This window comes from Nematostella vectensis, chromosome 14, assembly GCF_932526225.1.
Source record: "Nematostella vectensis chromosome 14, jaNemVect1.1, whole genome shotgun sequence".
Classification (NCBI taxonomy): domain Eukaryota; kingdom Metazoa; phylum Cnidaria; class Anthozoa; order Actiniaria; family Edwardsiidae; genus Nematostella; species Nematostella vectensis.
The window spans coordinates 7,571,670-7,591,889 of NC_064047.1; the positions used below are offsets into that span (position 1 = coordinate 7,571,670).

The window sequence follows — 20,220 nt, forward strand, 5'->3', positions numbered from 1 at the left end:
AAACGACAACATATACTTGATATGATACCTTTCTTCTTTCTAGAAATGATGTAACAGGGTCTTTTTAGCTTAAAGAAGGCGGACTCCAAATTTTTGGAGTCGCACGGCTCCAAGTTATACCTTTTTATAGTTATATGCTCTCTATGTATTGGTTTTGTAACTAGGAATTTTGAAAATAATCCCAGCATTTTTCTAAATGTTTCTTGTATCTCTCCTCCCCCCCTCCCAGTATTTCGTTGCCCATTTCGGCCCTGCACCTTGAAATAGTCTGATATGCCTTTGCCAGGTCGAAAGTTGTTTACAGCCATTTTGCCTTTTCTTTTCGATAAAACTTAGAGTTAGACATCCTGGTTGAAACGTTTGCATTTGAGTCATTTGTTAAAAAAAAACGACTGCTGTAAAGAAACTCCGACCAACCAAAGCGTCGTTTTCAAGCTTGAATCCCGCAGGAGCACACTAACTTGGAAATTGCTCATCCTAATTTTTTTTTTCTTTGCACAGCTCGCTTCTGGCATTAGGCTGCATTCATCACTTTCTCATCCGGACCAAGCAGAGACGAAAGATCGGAATTATCGTGGAGTCTGCAGAGATACGGTTAGTGCGAGATGGTGGATAATTTTTTTGGATTTTGATATTCAAGACACGAAAGAGTTCGGAAGTACGTGAATATTTCAACATTTCTCTTGAAGTGAAGAAATATCGCAGGGGCGTGTCTTGAGAAAAACGTAGGGTGGAGTCCAGAGTAGTAATTCACTGACCACGGGTCAATTAAGGTCAAATCGGCCTTAGCTCTGCTAATAGGTCACTAGATCCATCTAGAAACTTTCCCTATCCAAATGCATCAACAAGTGCAAATCGGCATCCTTAGCTCTGGTAATAGGTCACTGGATCCATCTAGAAACTTTTTCTATCCAAATGCATCAATAAGTGCAAATCGGCATCCTTAGCTCTGGTAATAGGTCACTAGATCCATCTAGAAACTTTCCCTATCCAAATGCATCAACAAGTGCAAATCGGCATCCTTAGCTCTGGTAATAGGTCACTGGATCCATCTAGAAACTTTTTCTATCCAAATGCATCAATAAGTGCAAATCGGCATCCTTAGCTCTGGTAATAGGTCACTAGATCCATCTAGAAACTTTCCCTATCCAATTACACACATAAAATCAACCGTCTTTTTAACTACCAGCGAAGGGGTCAGCTGGAGTCGAACTCATCACCTGAGCAGGGTGTGGTCTGGACCCCTCGGAACCTAGACACGCCCCTGTATCGCTTTATTTTCTACAAAGAAAACCACCGCATCTGTTCGCTTTTTTTAAGTCGTTAAAACGACTTGGCATATTTGTACTTCATTCTCGGGAACCCAGGGCGTCGAGGTCCCAGACCTACTGATGTGTTGCGTTACAAGGTATTTTTGACGTTGTTTTCTGTTTTTTAAAGAGAGATCCATCACATCTGCTTGCTTTTGGGCTTTGGAGTGGATGCCGTGTGTCCGTACTTGCTCTTTGAAACAATGGTCAACTTGCGTGAACAAAGTGAGTATTATAAAGTTGAGGAGTCTATGTCAGCCGTCATTTTTCAACCCTAGAAAATAATTTACACGGTATTTTGAAATGCATCCATTTTTTCATTTCTATCGGCTGATATGGGGAAGCTATTACAATAATTTTTGTCTTTATTGTTAAATTAAGTACAAAACTTAATTTTTAGATGATTATTTCGAGATTTTATCATATAATTTGTCGTCCAATGTTGAAAAAACAATACCAAAGTGTGGCTGGCTAGGGTCCTTTAATCGCAGGCTTGTAATAAGGGGGATGCTTTAAATTCTCTCACCTCTTTCCCCCTCGACAACTCTCATATAAAAACAGCTTATTTCTATTTTCGATTGCAATTGATAATTAAGGAGTGGGTGATCGACATTCTTTGACATCCTCAATAATGGGCCGTCACCTCGTCTCGGCCGCCAGATCGCGGCGATTTCTTATTACAATAGAGCTGGGTTTATAAAACAGGTCACCCCACCCCCGGAAGTCTCGCGCTGGAAATGTTCTGAATTACAGTATTTCCATGAATCAACACAAGGTTGAAAAAGTGTGTTAAACGCCTCTGTGAAAAAAGGGTAGTTGGACAGTGCTGAATAACATATGCGCATGCGCGTGCTCTGACGAAAACAAGCACAATCGTAGTGTTGAATCGTTCGAGTAAAGGTACGAAAGGCTGACTTCGGTAGTTGTTTTGACTAACTGTACAGCATTAAAACCATACTGTACAACAGATGACAGATTTGTTTGATAATGAGGGAGTCATAAAGTAAATTATAGCCTAATGTTTGGTCTAGTTTTCTTAGCATTCGCCAAAATGTGACAGTTCAAAATTCGCCGGTAAAAAGCCGCCATTTCAAAACAAAAAGGCTGGTTTAACCGCGCGGTACTGGAACTAGTCTTGCGTTTTTCAGCACTGCCGGGTAGTTGCGCTTGTCCTTTGTCGGAGCAAAAGAAATTGCACAGTTTGATTTATACCTTGTCTACACCACGCCTACGCAGACCATCTAGTTTTTCTACTGCTTGTCTATAGTCTTTCTGGTTATACTGATGAAAAGACCCGTCTTTTAATCCCCTAGAAATCTGTCTTTAATGGTCCGCATCCCCCGAATGTGGCAGTTGCATCCGTTTTGGTTTTCTTATAATGAGTCTGTCCTAGTGCGAGAAGGTATCCATTTGCAAGGTTTGGCTGACCAGGGCTTCTTTTATTTCAGACTTACTGTCGAAACCGTTGACCGACAAAGAAATCGTAGCAAACTACATTGAGGCCGCGCGTAAAGGCATCTCTAAAGTCATGGCGAAGATGGGCATTTCCACACTGCACAGCTATAAGGTACTGCGACTGCTCGTTATAGCCTCCCCCTCCCCCCTCCTTTGTAAGGCGCAATATATACACTTTCCTTAAATACAAGCCCTTCCCACTTCTCCACATAAACACAAATGTTAGAATGAACGTCCACGAAGCTTTTAGAAACTACTATGTTAAATAGAGGTTTTATCAAGCGGATAACTTATCCAGGCCCAGTGCGAACCTTGGACGCGAACATTTGCAACCTCGTATCTAGGGTCTTCTTGGTAATTTTCAGTATGGTGCTAAACGCCATAATGAAAATCAACCAGAAGACCCAAGGACGAGGTTAGAACGTTTGGGCTTTTCTGCGCGCTCGCCTAAGGTTCTTGAAACGACAACCGTCGATTGATACGATACCTAACCTTTAACTTTATTTATTTCAGGGAGCTCAAATCTTTGAGGCAGTTGGGCTTTCCCAAGAGGTATGTAGGAAGTGAGTTGGAGTATGGGGGTTGTGGAGGAGGGAACGGGTTTCATTATGGCCCGGCGGCCAGCGGAGCCGCCAGCTACTTTTTTCCAATCCCCGGCTACTTTTTATTTAAAAAGTCGATTAAAGTTTTATTTAAACTAATGAAATAAAATAACTTCCATCCACTACTTATAAATCTCCACCGCCTACTCTGAAACTCAATGAAACCCCTGGGTGAGATGAGAAGTGAGGTATGGTTAGGTTAGATGTGATGAAATGAGATATGGGACGTTTGGTAAAGGACCGGCAATGAGAAAGTTGATGGGGGATGCAGGATTATCCAAAAAAAAAAAAATGCGAGCATAAAAAAAACAAATACACACTCACGAAAAAAAGATGCACAAACTCAACCACAAAAAGAAATTCCAACACTCCCAGAAAGCAATCTGTGTATAACACTAAGTACCGCTAAAAATGAATACAAAAGTTTTAAAAATGTAATTTTGACTGTTTTCAACCAATCAGTTTATACACGTACAGATATATCGCTTGACATATTTAGGTAAATATAGACAGCGCTTTCATGTAAAAGAAAACACATCCGCTAGCATCCGCAAGCGCCTCATTCCTCCCCCCCCCCCCCCCCTCATACTCCTCCCCGTCCGCCGCCCCAGCATTGATTTACTTCAAGGTGGCCACGGTAGCGCGCGTCGTATCAGATAGCACGTTTCTCGCATCTCTATTTGCTTACTTCACAACCTGCCAAGGTGGCCCCGGTAGCGCGCGTCGTATCAGATAGCACGTTTCTCGCATCCCCATTTGCTTACTACACAAAACTGTCAAGGTGGCCCCGTTAGCGCGCGTCGTATCAGATAGCACGTTTCTCGCATCCCCATTTGCTTACTACACAAAACTGTCAAGGTGGCCCCGTTAGCGCGCGTCGTATCAGATAGCACGTTTCTCGCATCCCCATTTGCTTACTACAGAAAACTGTCAAGGTGGCCACGGTAGCGCGCGTCGCACGCACTGTAAGGTTGGCCGCTCACCTGAGCTACCATTTCGTATTTCTCCCGCAGGTTGTTGACAAATGTTTTGTGGGAACGGCATCCAGGCTCGGTGGGGTGTCATTCGATATACTCGCTCAGGAAGTAAGTATTATTTCAAATCTTAACCTTAGCCTTATTCATTGTCAAATATAAACCGCTGGTCTCTTTGCTTGCAGGCACTTGATAGACACAGCATCGCATATGCCGACCGAGAGTGCGACAACTGGCTCATTAACAACAAGGTCAGCGGTTACTAAGTTTTGTTTTGTTTTCCTAGCAAAATGTGGAGTAGGAAAAAAGCATTCATTATGATCGGCTGTTTTAGAGTAGCTTTTGCGTTACTTTCGATTGAATTTGGTGAATGGAGTATTAACCTTTGTTTTCAGATGGTTATAATTTTTTTACATAATGTATCCTCAAATATTGAATATTGAATAGATACGATAAGAAAGATGTATATAAAAGGAATCGTGACCTGATTACCCTTTGAAATTCAGAAAATTTTAACCTACCGTAAAGTGATATTAACGTGATTGCTGACGCGGTAGCTCTATAATGAGTTCTATCTTGCTTACGTATTGATTAATTGCTTGACATTATAGTTGTTAATGCGTATGACTTCTTTCTCTGTCACGTATTTCTGTTGCGTGACATGGTTGCTAATGTGTATGGCTTCTTTCGCGTGACATGGTTGTCAAAGAACATGTCTTTTTAAGTTTTCATGTGTTGCGTGACAGGGTTTGTACCATTGGCGTGACGGTGGCGAGAAACACGTGAACGACCCGAGAAGCATTTCATATCTACAGGTCAGAGGCAATGATATTACTCTTTTACTTTTTGTGTTTTTCCTATTGTTCTTGCTGCTTAATGTTGATATAGTCGCTGGATTGATTCCTCTACTCTGCTTTTGTTGCTGCCGCTTTTATGGTTCTGCCTCGTTTTTTTTCAGGGCCGTTGGGGTGGGGCACTGAAGCAAAATGTCGCCCTAATATTTAAAAATATTTAAAAGGAAATGACCAATATGGGCTGCTTTTGTATCGTGCCCCCCCCCCAAAAAAAAATATTTTGAGGCATGCAACAGTTTTGTCATTGTTCTTTGTATCGTGGCTTTTTTGTTCGCTCTTAACGCTGCTGTTGATCTTTTAAAAGCAACTCGTTATTACTATCGACGCTTTGTTTTCTTCTGTTATAGGATGCCGTGAAGCAAAACAACAAAACTGCTTACGAAAAATACGTGCATTCCACCGTCGAAATGGTAAGGGTTAATTTGTACTTTCTTTTAAATACCTGACCCTGTGAAAATTAGCGATGTTATATACCTCTTGTGAGTATTAGACAAGTTTGTGTATTTTTGGTGCTTTCTATATATCTGTTGCATACTGTACACATTTTTTGTTTTCATGAAAAAAGCTGCCGATGAATTAGAAAAAATAAAATAATAAGTCTGGCTAATGAAGAATAACGGGAAAGTTTGCATTTTGCTATAGGTAAAGGCCTGCACTCTCCGTGGTCAGCTGGATTTCAAGTTCGCGCATGCGCCATTAGACTTGTCCGAAGTAGAGCCCGCGGCCGAGATTGTCAAGCGGTTTGTCACAGGTACCTTTCCTACAATACGATAGACTTCTTAGAAATGTCTTATATTTGGCCTTAAATGGCCTTTGGATAACGACTACTGACATTCAAATGGTGTTTTACCAAGTTTTTTTATTCTTGCTTTTAAGATAAAACATTGCCACAACAAATTATTTTTTTTCAAGCAAATTGTTTGCTGCTTTATTTATATTGCACATATTTTATTTGTGAAAAATACCCTTCACCTCTCTTTCAGGCGCGATGAGTTTTGGCTCCGTCTCCATCGAAACCCACAAGACCCTTGCGAAAGCAATGAACAAGTATGTTACGTGACCCTTTTTGCCATGCTCAACATTCAACATGTCTTTCAACTTCTCTCCCTCCCCTCCCTTCAATTTCTCTCGCTCCTTGTTTCGTGATGGTCTAATTCCCACGCACTCTTGATGTTATCCCTTATTTAGACTCGGCGGCAAAAGTAACACAGGGGAGGGGGGTGAGGATGCCAACAGGGGGATGGGAGATGACAACAGTCGATCAGCCATTCGACAGATTGCATCCGGGAGATTCGGCGTGGACGCCACATACCTTGCGAACGCGGTTGAACTTCAGATTAAGATGGCGCAGGTACGAGAGATATTGTTCTTTGGATTCGATTATGAGGGATTGACATGTGGGGAGTAAACTTGACTTCATGATTCAAGTTATCGTTTTTGTTTTTCAAAGAAAACGAGAAGAATAGAGAAGTGAAAGGCAGAAGGAAATGGATAGATTTCCTTGGATATTTATTGAGGGGGAGCCTGTGTCTTTTCGTACGCAAGGAGAGGGTCTGGTCTGATCACTTGCGCAGGATTTCACCAGAAAGGCCGTACCGCTTATGTTTTTTTTTTCAGGGAGCAAAACCAGGTGAAGGTGGGGAACTTCCGGGATTCAAGGTGAGTTAACGAACTGCCAACGAACAAGGAAAAGTATACTGTAGTGAGAACCAAATAACAAAAACGCATAACTTAGCGGACGAACTGACATACGCGTAACGACACACTGTAAACATTCAGTGTTGTAGGTCGATCAACCACTCCTATGTTATTGTGTACAATTAAAAAAAACGGTCTTCTTGCAAGAAGATTCAAAGTAAACAACCCACGAAGCCTTGTATTTACTTAACGATATTTCATTGAAAGTTTCTCAAGTCCTTGCTTGAATATGCCGATGCAAATTGACGCTTTGTGTGACTCGGTGATGGGTGGAAGCGTAAAATGGTAGCCTGCTTGCAGGCGGTACTCAGTGTTATTATTATCACGGAAAACACGCTCCGTTCGATGATCGGGCGCCATCTTGTATTTTCAGCCGTGCGGTGCCCTGCGTCCGTTTTTTGCGCTCGCCCCCAGAAACCGCACTGGTCAAAATACCAAATGGCGCCCGATCATCGAACGAAGCGAGTTTTCCGTGATAATAACACTGAGTACCTGGCGAATAAAAGGACGACGTGATTGGCGTTATCTTCACTTGCGCAGGTCACGACTGAGATCGCAAAGACACGGAAGTCTGTCCCGGGAGTTGGTCTGATCAGCCCTCCACCACATCACGATATCTACTCCATCGAGGATCTGGCGGAGGTGAATATCACTATTATTCATATCATGTGCAAATAACACCACTTTACCAATAACTCCTAAACCTTCCACAGCATCATATATCACTATCATACACGTACAAATACCCCTTTTATTAACTCCTCTCCACCACATCACATCACAATATGTACTACATTAAAGTGCCCTTGTCAGCCACACTTTTATTATTGTTTTCATTTAATATTAGAAAGCACATAATGTGTTAAAATCTCGAAATAACCATCTAAAAATAAAGTTTGATACTTTATTTACCAAATCGAAAATATTGAATTGTCTTCCCCAAATCCGCCGATGGACATGAATTCTTTTTCGCACTTGGTTCTTCGCTAGGCGAAATGGCGACTGGGAGAGGCTGTCACGAGGTCCCGCTATAAAAGGGAAAGCTCCTCCCACCCCCGGGCTCAAAAACAATCAGTTATCAATCAGCCGTCAATGAGTCAACATGTCAGGACAATTGCTCTGAGCGCTAAATTCAAATTTTATATTCTAAACCTTTGTCCCTTCTAGACTTGTCCACCTAAAATGGTTCTATTTATAGTAAAATAATGCTATACCAAGCTGTGTGCGCTCTAAAATACGAGCATTTTCATCACAGCGCGAGAATAATTTATGCAGATGCGTTAGATTATGGATAGCGTAAATATTTAAATTTTGCACCGAAAACGTGAGTGGAGAGCAAATCACTAATTTATCAATCTCTTAAAACAACTGCCTTGTTACCTGTGAAAAAAAAGTTTTATTCCAACCGACTGAGGCTCAGAGATAAGCAATTTTTAGCTGCTAGCTTGGTAGTGTTATGATTATAATTGCAAATTCGAGCACGGGGGTGGGAGGAGCTTTCCTTTTTATAGCGGAACCTCGTGTTTAAGGATCTGGCGGAGTTCAATATAACTATGTTACAGGACCCTAGATCACTGCTTTACGTCAACGCGTTCGATGTCTATGTCATTTTTCTATTTAGCAGTGTATTGCAGTTGGTCTAAAACCTAAAGTGCTCGAATCCTGAAGCGCGAATCAGCGTCTTGTATACTCACGATATCTACTCCATTTGTTTATTTAGCTGTTTTCTGTATTGCAGTTGATCTATAACCTGAAGTGCTCAAATCCTGAAGCGCGAATCAGCGTGAAGCTTGTGTCAGAAGTCGGAGTCGGCGTCATCGCCTCAGGCGTCACCAAGGTGAGTATCACGTGCCATTATATGCCCAATCAGAATCAAGGATGAGTACCATGTGATAGCGTAGGTTCAATGAGTGTCAAGGGTTTGAAATACGTCCAATCAGACTCAAGGGTGATTACCACGTGGTGGAATACGTCTAATCAGAGTCAAGGTAGAGCGTTTCCAGCTGACAACCACGTGACATTTACTTTGCATAAATTTTATTTAAATCAGTCTAATGTGTATGTCGTCCCAGGGCCACGCGGAGCACATAGTAATTTCCGGACACGACGGTGGTACTGGAGCGAGCACGTGGTCTGGGATCAAGCACGCCGGGTTGCCATGGGAACTGGGACTCTCCGAGACCCACCAGACGCTGGTCTTGAACGATCTCCGCCGGCGAGTCGTGCTACAGGTATAAGAGCTTTTTTAGCGAAACGCCCAGGAATTTCCAGAGGGGAGGTGGGTAAAATGCCCAGGAATTTCCAGAGGGGAGGTGGGAAAAATGCCCAGGAATTTCCAGAGGGGAGGTGGGTAAAATGCCCTTTTTCCTAAACAGTTACTGTATTTGTTTTTTTTTCCAGGGGGTTGGAAATTCCAGAGGGGTGGGAGGTCATACCTCCGACCCCCTCAATAGGGGGGGAAGGGTTTTTTTCTGGAACTACACAATTCGTCATTCACAAGCTTTCCTGAAGTCATAAAAGAAACAAAAAATATGCGTTTCAAGTTCCCCAAAATTGACTTTAAGTTGATCTCAGCCTTTTCGGGTTATGATATTTCCCATATTTTGTAAAAACGAAGATTTAGCGGAGATTTATTCAAGCCAAATTTTTTGAAGCCAAAGTTTTCAATTTTCACTACCTGCGCGCGCTGCAAACACCGGTTGCAAACGATTGCGCACGCACTGAAAATCTTATTTCAAAGTAGCGCGCGCTGTATCAGAATTTAAAAATCCTTTGTTAATTTCCACCATAACATGACGGATATCGTTCTTTTGAAGCGTAAATACCACGAAACACTATTGGAATTTGTTTTTAATCTTCATTTTAATTTTATCATGTGAGATATTAGTGTGTCTGAACAGGCCTAGTGTGTACGCGCTGGCTTTATCTCATTTCCGGTTCTGCGTTTTCTAAAAATAGATTTTTTTCTCATTTCAAAACGCAATATTTTTTCTGTATTCCTTTTCATTAAAATCTCCTTCATATAGCCAAGCATAGATTTAACGTAAATCTAACAGAAACCAAAATTATATCAAATAATCTGGATTTCAGGAACTTTGAAAAATTATAAAAAAAAAAACAATTACTCTATCATTTCTAAAACGCATAGTTGGCTTCATGCATCCATCCCTCAAGATTCATAAAACGTATTCAATATTTGTTTTCGAGCAACTTTACTTGACATTTTTGCTTTTATCTGTATCTATGACGTCACGGGGTAACGTCATCATAATAGTCAGCACACTTGTGGTGGTCAACTTGGCGAATATCAGAGCCTTATGACTTTCTACAAGGCTTTTATGCTTTTATGTTTCTGCCATTGCAGACAGAAGTGGCATAAGGGTCGGGCTGACACCGAAATAAAGCTAATACCGTTGCTTTTACGTAACAAAGATAGTCCAGTTCACAAAAGAAAACGTTCCTGTTTTCACGTCGTGTTTTTTCTACTATGGAATTTTAAGCAACGACGACGGCGACGCCAATTTTAAACTAGTTTTGATAAAATCTACTTGCTTTTGCTGCCCAAAAAATATAGACAACCATAGAATCGTATTTCTAACATAGCGAACAAGGATATTCTGGTTTTCAGCGCACACGTTCCCTTCCTCGCTAGACCGTGAAACTTGGATTTTTCAAGTTGTAGTTTGAAGGACAACGGCTGTAATGTATCAGACAGAATCCATTTCAAAGTGCATTCCACGTCTGGTTCTTTGAATTGTTGAGCCGTCGCCGTTCGCGTCGTCGTTGCTTAAAGCGACATTGTCACCAGTTTACTTCCGGTCGATTATGTAACAATCTCCGATGTTTTTTAACGGAAAACGCGAAAAGTATTTCAAAATATTGAAGGCAGTGTATTTATTGGAAGTTTCTTTGAGGATGTGATTGATAATTTAGAGCGGATGGCCTGTTTAATATCTCGGATTTTAATAGATTCTTTTGTCTTTTAACGGTTGAGGTTTTCGTCGTAAGTAAACTGGTAACAATGCGGCTTTAAATTAGAACGCACATTTGCTGCTTTTGGACTCTTGATTCAAACTTATTGCTTTTTGCCATGTTCTCGCTCGTTGTTGCGTAAAAAGATGTTATCAGCCACATCTTTGTTATTGTTTCCAAAACATATTGAATGAAAAATTGTGTGAACAAATTACATCTAAAAAGCAAGTTTTAATACTTTATTCACCAAATTATTTATCGGTAATGAAATGACGGAAAGATATTGCATGACGCTTCAAATAAGCTCATTTCACATCTAATAAGGAGGAAAATTTCTCTAAGAACTTAGTGAGAAATAGCAATCAAAATATCAAATGCGACTTTTTTTAATTGATGCGACTTTTTGTAAAGTGTCATTGAAATTTGAGCTTTTCGTCCCTGAGCCCATACATAGCGTAAAAATCTGGCTATGTGCACTTCGGCCTCACGTTATTTGTGTTTTGAAAATCATTCCGGAATACAAGGAACCGATGGCCATTGTAAGAAATGGTATCTTCTTTCTCTATCTTAAATTGCGCATTTTCCAGGTTTTTCCGTCATGTCATCGATAATGTTATAATAGCTTTTCCAGAACAGCTGATGGAATTAGATGCTTTGTGTGACTTATTCAGGAGCCTAACCGGGTATTGTTCAGGAGCCTAAACCGATGACGTGACAGCTTTCTTTAACAGAAAGTTCATTGTAATTATGTCGTCGTTTCCGATAGGTTGACGGCCAGATGCGCACCGGACGTGACGTCATGGTGGCGGCGTTGCTAGGTGCCGACGAGTTCGGGTTCTCCACCGCTCCACTAATCGCCATGGGATGTACCATGATGCGCAAGTGCCACCTTAACACGTGTCCGGTTGGCATAGCAACGCAGGTCTGTAGACTGACAGGGAGGGTGGAGCTGATTTTAAAAATTTATTTCAAAGAAAAGAACAGTAAATATATCAGGGGGAGGAGGGGGTAAAGAGTGAAATGATAAACAATTTTAACCAGCTTCTTAAGTCCTACTGCGATAAGATGTATGTAACCCTAAATCTTGTTTTTTTATTGTACATGTTACAGGATCCAGTCCTACGCAAGAAATTCGAAGGCAAGCCAGAACACGTGATCAACTTCTTTTTCATGCTCGCTGAAGAGGTAACTGCTTGTCTAACTTCCTAAGAGGTAGCCATACTCTCAACTATTAGCAACCACTTTCCCTCCCTATCAAAGATCACCACTCCATTCTCCCCCAAAGATAACGACACCCCTCTTGTTTTGTGAGGATTGCCTGTCGTGCGATTTTTTTCTAAGCTTGGTTTCAACTTCCGTCACACGATCATTTTCTAAGCTTGATTTTGACTTCCTGTCACGCGATCATTTTCTTAGCTTGATTTTGACTTCCTGTCACGCGATCATTTTCTAAGCTTTGTTTTGACTGCCTGTCACGCGATCATTGTCTAAGCTTGATTTTGATTTCCTGTCATGTGATCACTTGCTAAACATCGTGTCGAATTTCTTGTCACAGGTGCGATCGCTGCTTGCAAAGCTCGGTTGTCGTCGCATGAGTGACGTCATCGGACGTTGTGACTTGCTTGGCCCGAGTCAAGCGCAGAACCGAAAGACACAGGTATTCCAACGCATAAAGACTGCAATTCCTAGGAACAGCTTACTTATACTCTAATGCTTTTGACACATAGGATTCTCAAGTGTTTTTGATTCAGTGGCTGAGCGGCAATGGATTTAGAATGTGTACAAATGGTTTTGCATTGTTTTTTCGTTCCCAGCTTCTTGACTTCAGCGGCCTTTTGACGACGAGTAATGAGTTAAGGCCTGGTGACCACTCTGCCGGTACAGAAGCTCAAGATCACAAACTGGAAGAAAGAAAGGTGCGGCCTCTGTTCTGGGTTACCTATGGTTATTATTGTACTCTTTCGGAATCCCTGTGGTACTCTAGCTAGTGGCCTCAATAAAACCGTTAAGAAAGTGCATTTTAGTTAAAAAAAAAACATATCAGTAAAAACATTTTTTAAAGCTAAAACGTTTTTACTTAGCTCATTTTTTGGGCTTATTTTCTTGTTATACCTCCTTCCATTACCCAGAACTACTAACCTGGACCTCTTGGCGTCGTTTTTAAAATACTTAGTATACCAAAATAATCTCTTGCTATTGTTCGATCTTCCTCCCTATAATTTAGCAAACCACCCAGACTAGTTGCAGGGGTAAATAGGCATTGAAACAGGCGCGCACAGTGGCACACCCCTTGTGTGGTCGGGGCGGGGGGGGGGGGGGGGGGATTGTGTGTGTGATGGGCGGGGAGAGAGGCTGTGTGTTTGGCCGGGAGGGGGGAGATGCGTGAGTGATGTGGGGGGGAGAGGCGGATGAATTGATGGATTTCAGGGATCAGACCATGTATATATGATTTTTCTATCATGTTTATTTTTTTCTTTGTTGTCATAACATACAAGACACGCCAGTGTTTGTTTCACTTGTTGGAGAACTGGAGTTATTGCTTGTTTAGTAATTGTTCAGTTCATCTTTTCTTTGTGGTAAGGGCTCCCTTCGTGTGTAATGAGTCTTGGGAGAGGGAATGTCTATCATTTCCTTCTGCTTCTTGTGGTATTCTTGTCTTCTTATCATAAATCGGGGCATCTGTGAATAAAACGCGTCATAAGCACCATCATGTTCAACGTCACTCGAGCGTAATGTAATCAGTCTTTTGCTCTTATTTGGGCCCTTTTTACATGGTGCCGGTTAAATTTTCGTCCGTGAAAAAAAAGGCATTTAGCTAAATACGACTGTTTGAGCGGTCGAAAATTCCGTTGGCATCGTGTAAATGGGGCTTTAGTAAACGTGCATTTCCGTATTAGTTGGGTTGTCTTTTGCAGGCCCGTAACCAGAAAAAATCCGATACTGAAGCAGAGCATAACAATAACCGTTAATATTCAAAATTGTTGATGGAAATGAGAAGCGGTTTTAATCATTTAGGAAATCGTTGGCCAAGAGCTCACAGAACACTCAAAATTACTTATGAAATCCGTCAAAGTATTCAGAAAACAGCCTGTATTTGTTCTGGTACATAAGAAGATCCGCATCGGCTCGATGTTCAACTCATTTTTTACAAGGTGTAAAAAAAAGGTTCTCTAGATTGAGGACTGTGAATCCCTCGTCTTTTCGGATAAGGGCGTTAAGCCGGAGGTCCCGTCTCTCACCGCACATCATTAACCCTGTATTGGGGGACGTGAAAGAACCGCTAGGAACGCTAGCCCGTGGTACCATCTCATGTGAAAATGCTTACATATTAACCGACATTTATGGCTGTTAACTGCGTGGTGCAGTCCGTATCCGCCCGAATATAGTCAATCACATGGGAGCCCCTCAGAAACCATGTACAAGCGGTGCACAAAAGCATTGACCCTTACCTTTTATTCTAACACCTCGCTTGTCACTATTAAGGTATACTTACCTTCGCTTGAGACCTGGACTATCTCACTCTAACGCCTCGCTCGTGGCCACTAAGGCATACTTACCTTCGCTTGAGACCTGGACTATCTCACTCTAACGCATCGCTCGTGGCCACTAAGGTATACTTACCTTCGCTTGAGACCTGGACTCTCACTCTAACGCATCGCTCGTGGCCACTAAGGTATACTTACCTTCGCTTGAGACCTGGACTCTCACTCTAACGCCTCGCTTTTGATCACTAAAGTATGCTTACCTGCGCTTGAGTCCTGGACTCTCTGATTATAACTCTTCGCTTGTAATTACAAGGTACCGGCACATAATTGCCATTTTTATCCTTTTTTATACAAGAATTCCCTGCCCCCACTGAAGAACCATGTACTACAACAGCGCAAAAGACCACCATCAAGACCATCACTAGAACCACTCGCGACATCTTTGTTTAACGTGCTTGTAAGGTTCTGTGGCTTTCATAAATGAGCTGCTTTATAAACCATAGCTCAACATAATTGCCTGGTAATTTTGCAAGCGATTGGTAAAACGTTGTTACTAGAAAAATATAATAAAGCCTGAGAAAACATTGTGAGTTATTTGCACCATATGGAAGCATCGTTAGCCGTTTACTGTTGGTAAATTTTTGCTTCCACGCTTAATACTCGATTAAGTAGCAGTATTAGTTGTTAGTTTTTTTTTCTTTTTTGTAATAATGCGGAATTAATATTACTTTTTTAATTGCCGATACTGCGAGACACCGCATTTATTATTTTCTGTCTCGTAAAATACTCCGATCATCGATAGCTTGCCTTTCACTTTCCATTCCATTTTTACAACTCGATTGTGAACGTATAAAATACTTATTAATCCTAGCGTTCACAATAATCTGATTAATCTAGTAAAGGTTTATATCAGTATCTGTAATAGATGGGTACCCGTTTAAACGACCCGTCAATAGTTTTTGGCATGTTTATCAGAGTCTTCTTTATTTCTTTTTCACTTCGCTTTCTTGCTTATTTCTAAATCCTGTCTAAAAAAATGAACATTTTTAATTAAAATGAGAAATTATTTTTTGGGCTCTACAAAGCAAAGCACAGACTTCGTTTAAAAATTGCTTTAATTATTTGCTTGCTTACAATTGTACAAGGGAAAACAGTAGCTTGATTTGGCCATATGTGACCTCCGTATAATGCGTTGGTTTCGCTTTGTTGATAACTGTTTTGAAATATGAAAAAAATATATATTTCCATTCTCCTCTAAACTGCCAATCACGTATCGCGTAAAAAAGAAAAGTTTGGATAAGGTAAGGGTTTAACTAGTAAAAGATAGACTAAGGCAAGCTAGCCCATAGGGTATGTAAATACACACACCCAAAATTCTAAATAGAGTATAAAACTATTTCAATAAACGTTGTCAGTGCAAATGGCGAATGGTAGTTGGCAGTTCTAAGACCAATCACTGCTTATGGGTATAATTATTTGTAAGAATAAAGATGTAATAGAACACATAAATTTTCCACATATCCCTTCATATTTAGTAGAAATTTGACAAGTATTGTATTTTTTGATAACAGAACTGCCATTTGACAATTGTCATTTACCATTTACACTGACAACATATTTTGAAATAGGTGTATATTGTCTTAAAATCAACATAGGAGGGATGAATTAATTTAAGACCAGCTCATTATTTCAGTCTTATTTATTCAACACTGTGTTGTCTCCAATTCAATCTCGAGATTTTTTTCAAACTACTACTAATTTAAAGTTCCAATCTCTGTTCTGATTCCGTCAATTTGCCTGTATTGTCCAATAGATTTCCTTACTGCAGCTATAGCTACATCGGCTCGATGTTAAACTCATTTTTTAAAAAGGTGTTAAAATCTGGTTCTCTAGATTAAGGACTATGAATACCTCGTCTTCTCAGAGAAGGACGTTAAGCGGATAAGCGGGAGGTTCCTTCTCTCACCGCAAATCATCAACCTGTAATTGGGGACGTAAAAGAACCGCTTGGGACGCTGGCCCGTGGGACCATCTTCAGTTACAATGCTTACATACTAGTCGACACTTATGATTGTTAATACATTGACCCCTCAACTGGCCTGTACCGGCTTTGGGAAGTACCCACAACCCAAAAAATTCATAAATGCAAACTAAACACAACAAGGTGAAGATACTCAGGCATCAGTCTAAAGGATAAATGGTCTTGAAGATATGTATCCAACCAAGGTGATAGCAACTACTCTTTAGCCAAATAATAGCACAGGTTCTTTGACAAATTTCAAATCGAAAAAAGGAAAGAAAAGCAGAATCGCCCCTCTTAACAGAACGCTCAAAATACCACACAAGGGAGAGAGATCAGCAAACACAGCTCAAGACATAAATAGATACCTTTATTCTGGCCCTCCAGGTTTATTTCCATGGCCTCAAAACATAATGTCCACTCCTTGAGGCCTTTTAAAACCACTTGGATGCCATTACGGATTGCAAAGCATTTTGGGAGAAACAGGAAAAAATTCACGAGGGGAGGGCCAGTTAACACTCCTCTCCCCAAAGTCAGATGGTTTTTCACCCTGAAGCCAAACAAGTCAATTCCAGGTCATACAGCTACAGAATAGCAGTGTAAACAATCAATTTGGAATCAATTTAGTTTCAGAAAAGACAACATTAAGGAGAGCCCATCCAGGCAAAGCCAAACAAGACAAAATCACCATGAATCCACCTTTGCTTGCAAATATCCATAAGCACAGCACTCAATTATGCGCCAATAGACTTCATGATGTTCTAGGACACTCTCCCAATATGCTCATAGCTGTATTTTTGATGAAAAATACAATCAACCATCAACTTGTGCTCTCATCAACTCAATGACGAGGGATTAAAAGTGGGGGCCGCAAAGCACTGTTGGAAAGCTAGCATACCGCTGACTAGGTGCAGCCGTGTTTGACTTTGACGGGCTGTATAAAACTCAGAATGATGGGGGGGAGGTTTCTGTTTTCAGTCTGTTTTTTTTTTGTAAATTCAGCTCAAAAATAGCAAGAGTCAATGGGTTAACTGCGTGGTTCAGTCCGTATCCGCCGAATATAGTCAATCACATGGGAGCCACTCAGAAACCATGTCTAAGTGGTACACAAAAGTATTCACATTTTACCTTGATCTGAGTTTTGAATTCTCTTATCCTAACACCTCGCTTCACTAAGGTATACTTATCTTCGCTTAAGTCCTGGACTTTCTGATGCTTACACCTCGCTTGTGACCACTAAGGTATACTTACCCTCGCTTGACTCCTGGACTCTCTGATGCTTACACCTCGCTTGTGACCACTAAGGTATACTTACCCTCGCTTGACTCCTGGACTCTATAATTCTAATGCCTCGCTTCTGACTACAAGGTATCGGCACATACTTCCCGTCTATTATTTTGAAACAAGAGTTCATTGCCCCGTAGCCATGTACTACAACGGCGCAACATACTACCATCAAGACCATCACTAGAGCGACTCGCGACATCTTTGTTTGACGTGCTTGTAAGGTTGTGTGGCTCTAAAAAATGAGCTGCTTTTTATAATCCGTAGCCCGAACATAATAGCCTGGTAATTTTGCAAGGAATTAGTAAAACTTGGTAAATAAAAAAATGTAATAAAGTTTGAGAAAACATTGTGAGTTATTTGCACCATATGAAAGCATCATTATCTGTTTAAAGAAGGCGCATCACGACGCCATTTTAAGCTCCCGCTCAATTCGGAGCCACACAAAGCATCCATTCAAATCAGGCTAATTCAAGCGAGTAACAGAGATATTGTCATTGGAATATCGTCTATAACTTATCAGACTTCATTCGTAGATTGTTATTTTTTAAGTTCCCTTGCGATAACCGCTGTATTTTCAATGATAAACATTAACAAAGGATTGGGAGATGGTCATTCTTTAATGTTGGTACATTTTTGCGTAGGGAGTTAATACCCCATTAAGTAGCAGTATTAGCCTTTAGTTTTTTTTCTTTTTTTTTGTAATAATGCGGAATTTATATTACTTTTGGAATTGCCAATATGGCATGGCATTTATTATTTTCTGTATCATGATATACTTCGAACATTGATAGCGAAGGATGTAAAAAAGCATATGCAAACTTTCCTTTCATTTTTACAATTCGATTGTAAACGTATAAGATACTTATTTACCCTAGCGTTCACATTTATCTGATTTATCCAATTTCCGTATAAAGCAATTTTTTTTGTAAAGGTTTGTATTAATTTGACTCGGGAATATTTAAAGTATCTGAAATAGATGGGTACCGGTTATAACGACCCGTCAATAGTTTTTGGCAAGTTTATCATAGACTTTTCTTTACTTCTTTTTCACTTCACTTTATTTCTTATTTTCAAATTCCGTCTGAAAAAATAGACATGTTTTTGTTTGATTTGACTTTTAATTTGTGCCATATGTGACCGCCTTATAATGCGTTGGTTTCGTTTTGTGGATAACTGTTTTGAAATATGAAAAGAAAAATATGATTTTCCATCCTCCTTTAAACTCCCAATGGTTGTATCACGTAAAAAAGGAAAGTTTGGATAAGGTAAGGGTTTAACTAGTAAAAGATAGACTAAGCAGCATGTCCATGGTGTGTGTAAATGTTAGAGGCACACACCTCTATTCTAAACAGAGTATATATTGACTTAAAATAAACTTGGGGGGATGAATTAATTTAAGACCAGCTCATTATTACAGTCTTATTATTTCACACTGTAAAATTACCCTTCGATGATTTTCAAAGTCGGTAGGGTTAATCATTAAACAGATGGTAAAATATAGTATTTTGTCTCCAATTAAACTCGGGCTTTTTTTCAAAGTGCTAATAGCTTTAAAACTCCAATCTCTGTGCTGATTGGCTTTTCTGTTCTGTCAATCCGACTGCATTGTGCAATAGATTTCCTTACTCGGTATAGTCAAATGGTTTCTGGTGCAAAAGAGACGTGCAAGTCTCTGCTAGATGTTTGATTGACTACATGGTAACACATAGACTGCTTGCAGCGTCAGTAAAAACAAGAGAACAATATGTCCGTGTTAAACTCTTTTTATGTCCCTATCGATTCTACGGTAAACATAGGGCGAAAATCAAAATAAGTGAAAAATAAAAAAACTTGTTGAAAAGACGTGTGTAGTCTAGTGTTGTGTTTATGTTTACTTTTTGCGTGTTCTTTGGTCGCGTATAAAGCACCTTTTTCAAGATTCAAGATTCGCGATTTGAAATTAATAAAACGAACGTTAGTTTAAAATTCAAAATCGTGAATCCAATGTATTGGGTCGATACAAATAGCCAATTAGATTCAGTACAGCCGGAGCGTGACGCGTGAGCCGCCACGGGGGAAGGATCGCCGAAAGAAGGCGGTTCTCCCCGAAGGTGTGACGAACGGGTGGCCTGTGGTGACCTAGGACCGCGCATGGTCTTGGTGTTCAAATTGGGCAGAAGTTCCACTGGACGAAACGAAGAATTTAAGTGCTTTTAAGACTACTGTCTCTGAGTTGCACTTAAAGTCAGTAGTAAGTTTAAAGTGTCGATCGCCAAAGAAGGAAAAATGTGGACTTTAAAAGCACACTAGCATAAACACATTGGCACCAGTCGGGCCAAGACGGGACGCTAGCACAGTCTATTACCCGTGCAGTTCGGCAACCATGGACAGCTGTTTCGTCCTTGTTAGGACTGCTGACATGCTGACGACAGCATGGCATAGCCGGTTTGCCTCAGTTAAACTTCATCGGCAAAAAAACTGCAGGGCGACTTCGACTAGAACTTAGTGCTTTAAACCACAGCTTAGATCCATGTGGGATCTAGAGCTGCGACCGGGCCGATGAAGTTTAACTGAGGCAAACCGG

The 20,220-nt window shown here is 40.6% G+C and overlaps 1 protein-coding gene and 1 long non-coding RNA gene across 2 annotated transcripts in view; one reads left to right on the forward strand and one right to left on the reverse strand.

Annotated features, from left to right (window-relative positions):
* The window catches only part of LOC5510299 (glutamate synthase [NADH]), a 51,878-nt gene that overhangs the window by 16,332 nt on the left and 15,326 nt on the right, over window positions 1-20,220 (forward strand). The window contains exons 20-38 of the mRNA XM_048721290.1: window positions 502-594; window positions 1,441-1,535; window positions 2,759-2,877; window positions 3,279-3,317; window positions 4,381-4,452; window positions 4,527-4,592; window positions 5,088-5,156; window positions 5,543-5,605; window positions 5,838-5,946; window positions 6,179-6,242; window positions 6,384-6,546; window positions 6,813-6,854; window positions 7,434-7,535; window positions 8,632-8,730; window positions 8,966-9,124; window positions 11,632-11,787; window positions 11,976-12,050; window positions 12,421-12,522; window positions 12,680-12,781. Coding sequence (XP_048577247.1) covers window positions 502-594; window positions 1,441-1,535; window positions 2,759-2,877; window positions 3,279-3,317; window positions 4,381-4,452; window positions 4,527-4,592; window positions 5,088-5,156; window positions 5,543-5,605; window positions 5,838-5,946; window positions 6,179-6,242; window positions 6,384-6,546; window positions 6,813-6,854; window positions 7,434-7,535; window positions 8,632-8,730; window positions 8,966-9,124; window positions 11,632-11,787; window positions 11,976-12,050; window positions 12,421-12,522; window positions 12,680-12,781 — 1,789 coding nt within the window. The remainder of the gene's footprint in view (window positions 1-501; window positions 595-1,440; window positions 1,536-2,758; window positions 2,878-3,278; window positions 3,318-4,380; window positions 4,453-4,526; window positions 4,593-5,087; window positions 5,157-5,542; window positions 5,606-5,837; window positions 5,947-6,178; window positions 6,243-6,383; window positions 6,547-6,812; window positions 6,855-7,433; window positions 7,536-8,631; window positions 8,731-8,965; window positions 9,125-11,631; window positions 11,788-11,975; window positions 12,051-12,420; window positions 12,523-12,679; window positions 12,782-20,220) is intronic.
* On the reverse strand, window positions 13,310-14,813 carry LOC116617039. Its single transcript, XR_004295602.2, has 2 exons — window positions 14,611-14,813; window positions 13,310-13,544 (listed from the first exon to the last, which is right to left on the reverse strand). It is a non-coding gene; the product is annotated as an uncharacterized LOC116617039 (long non-coding RNA).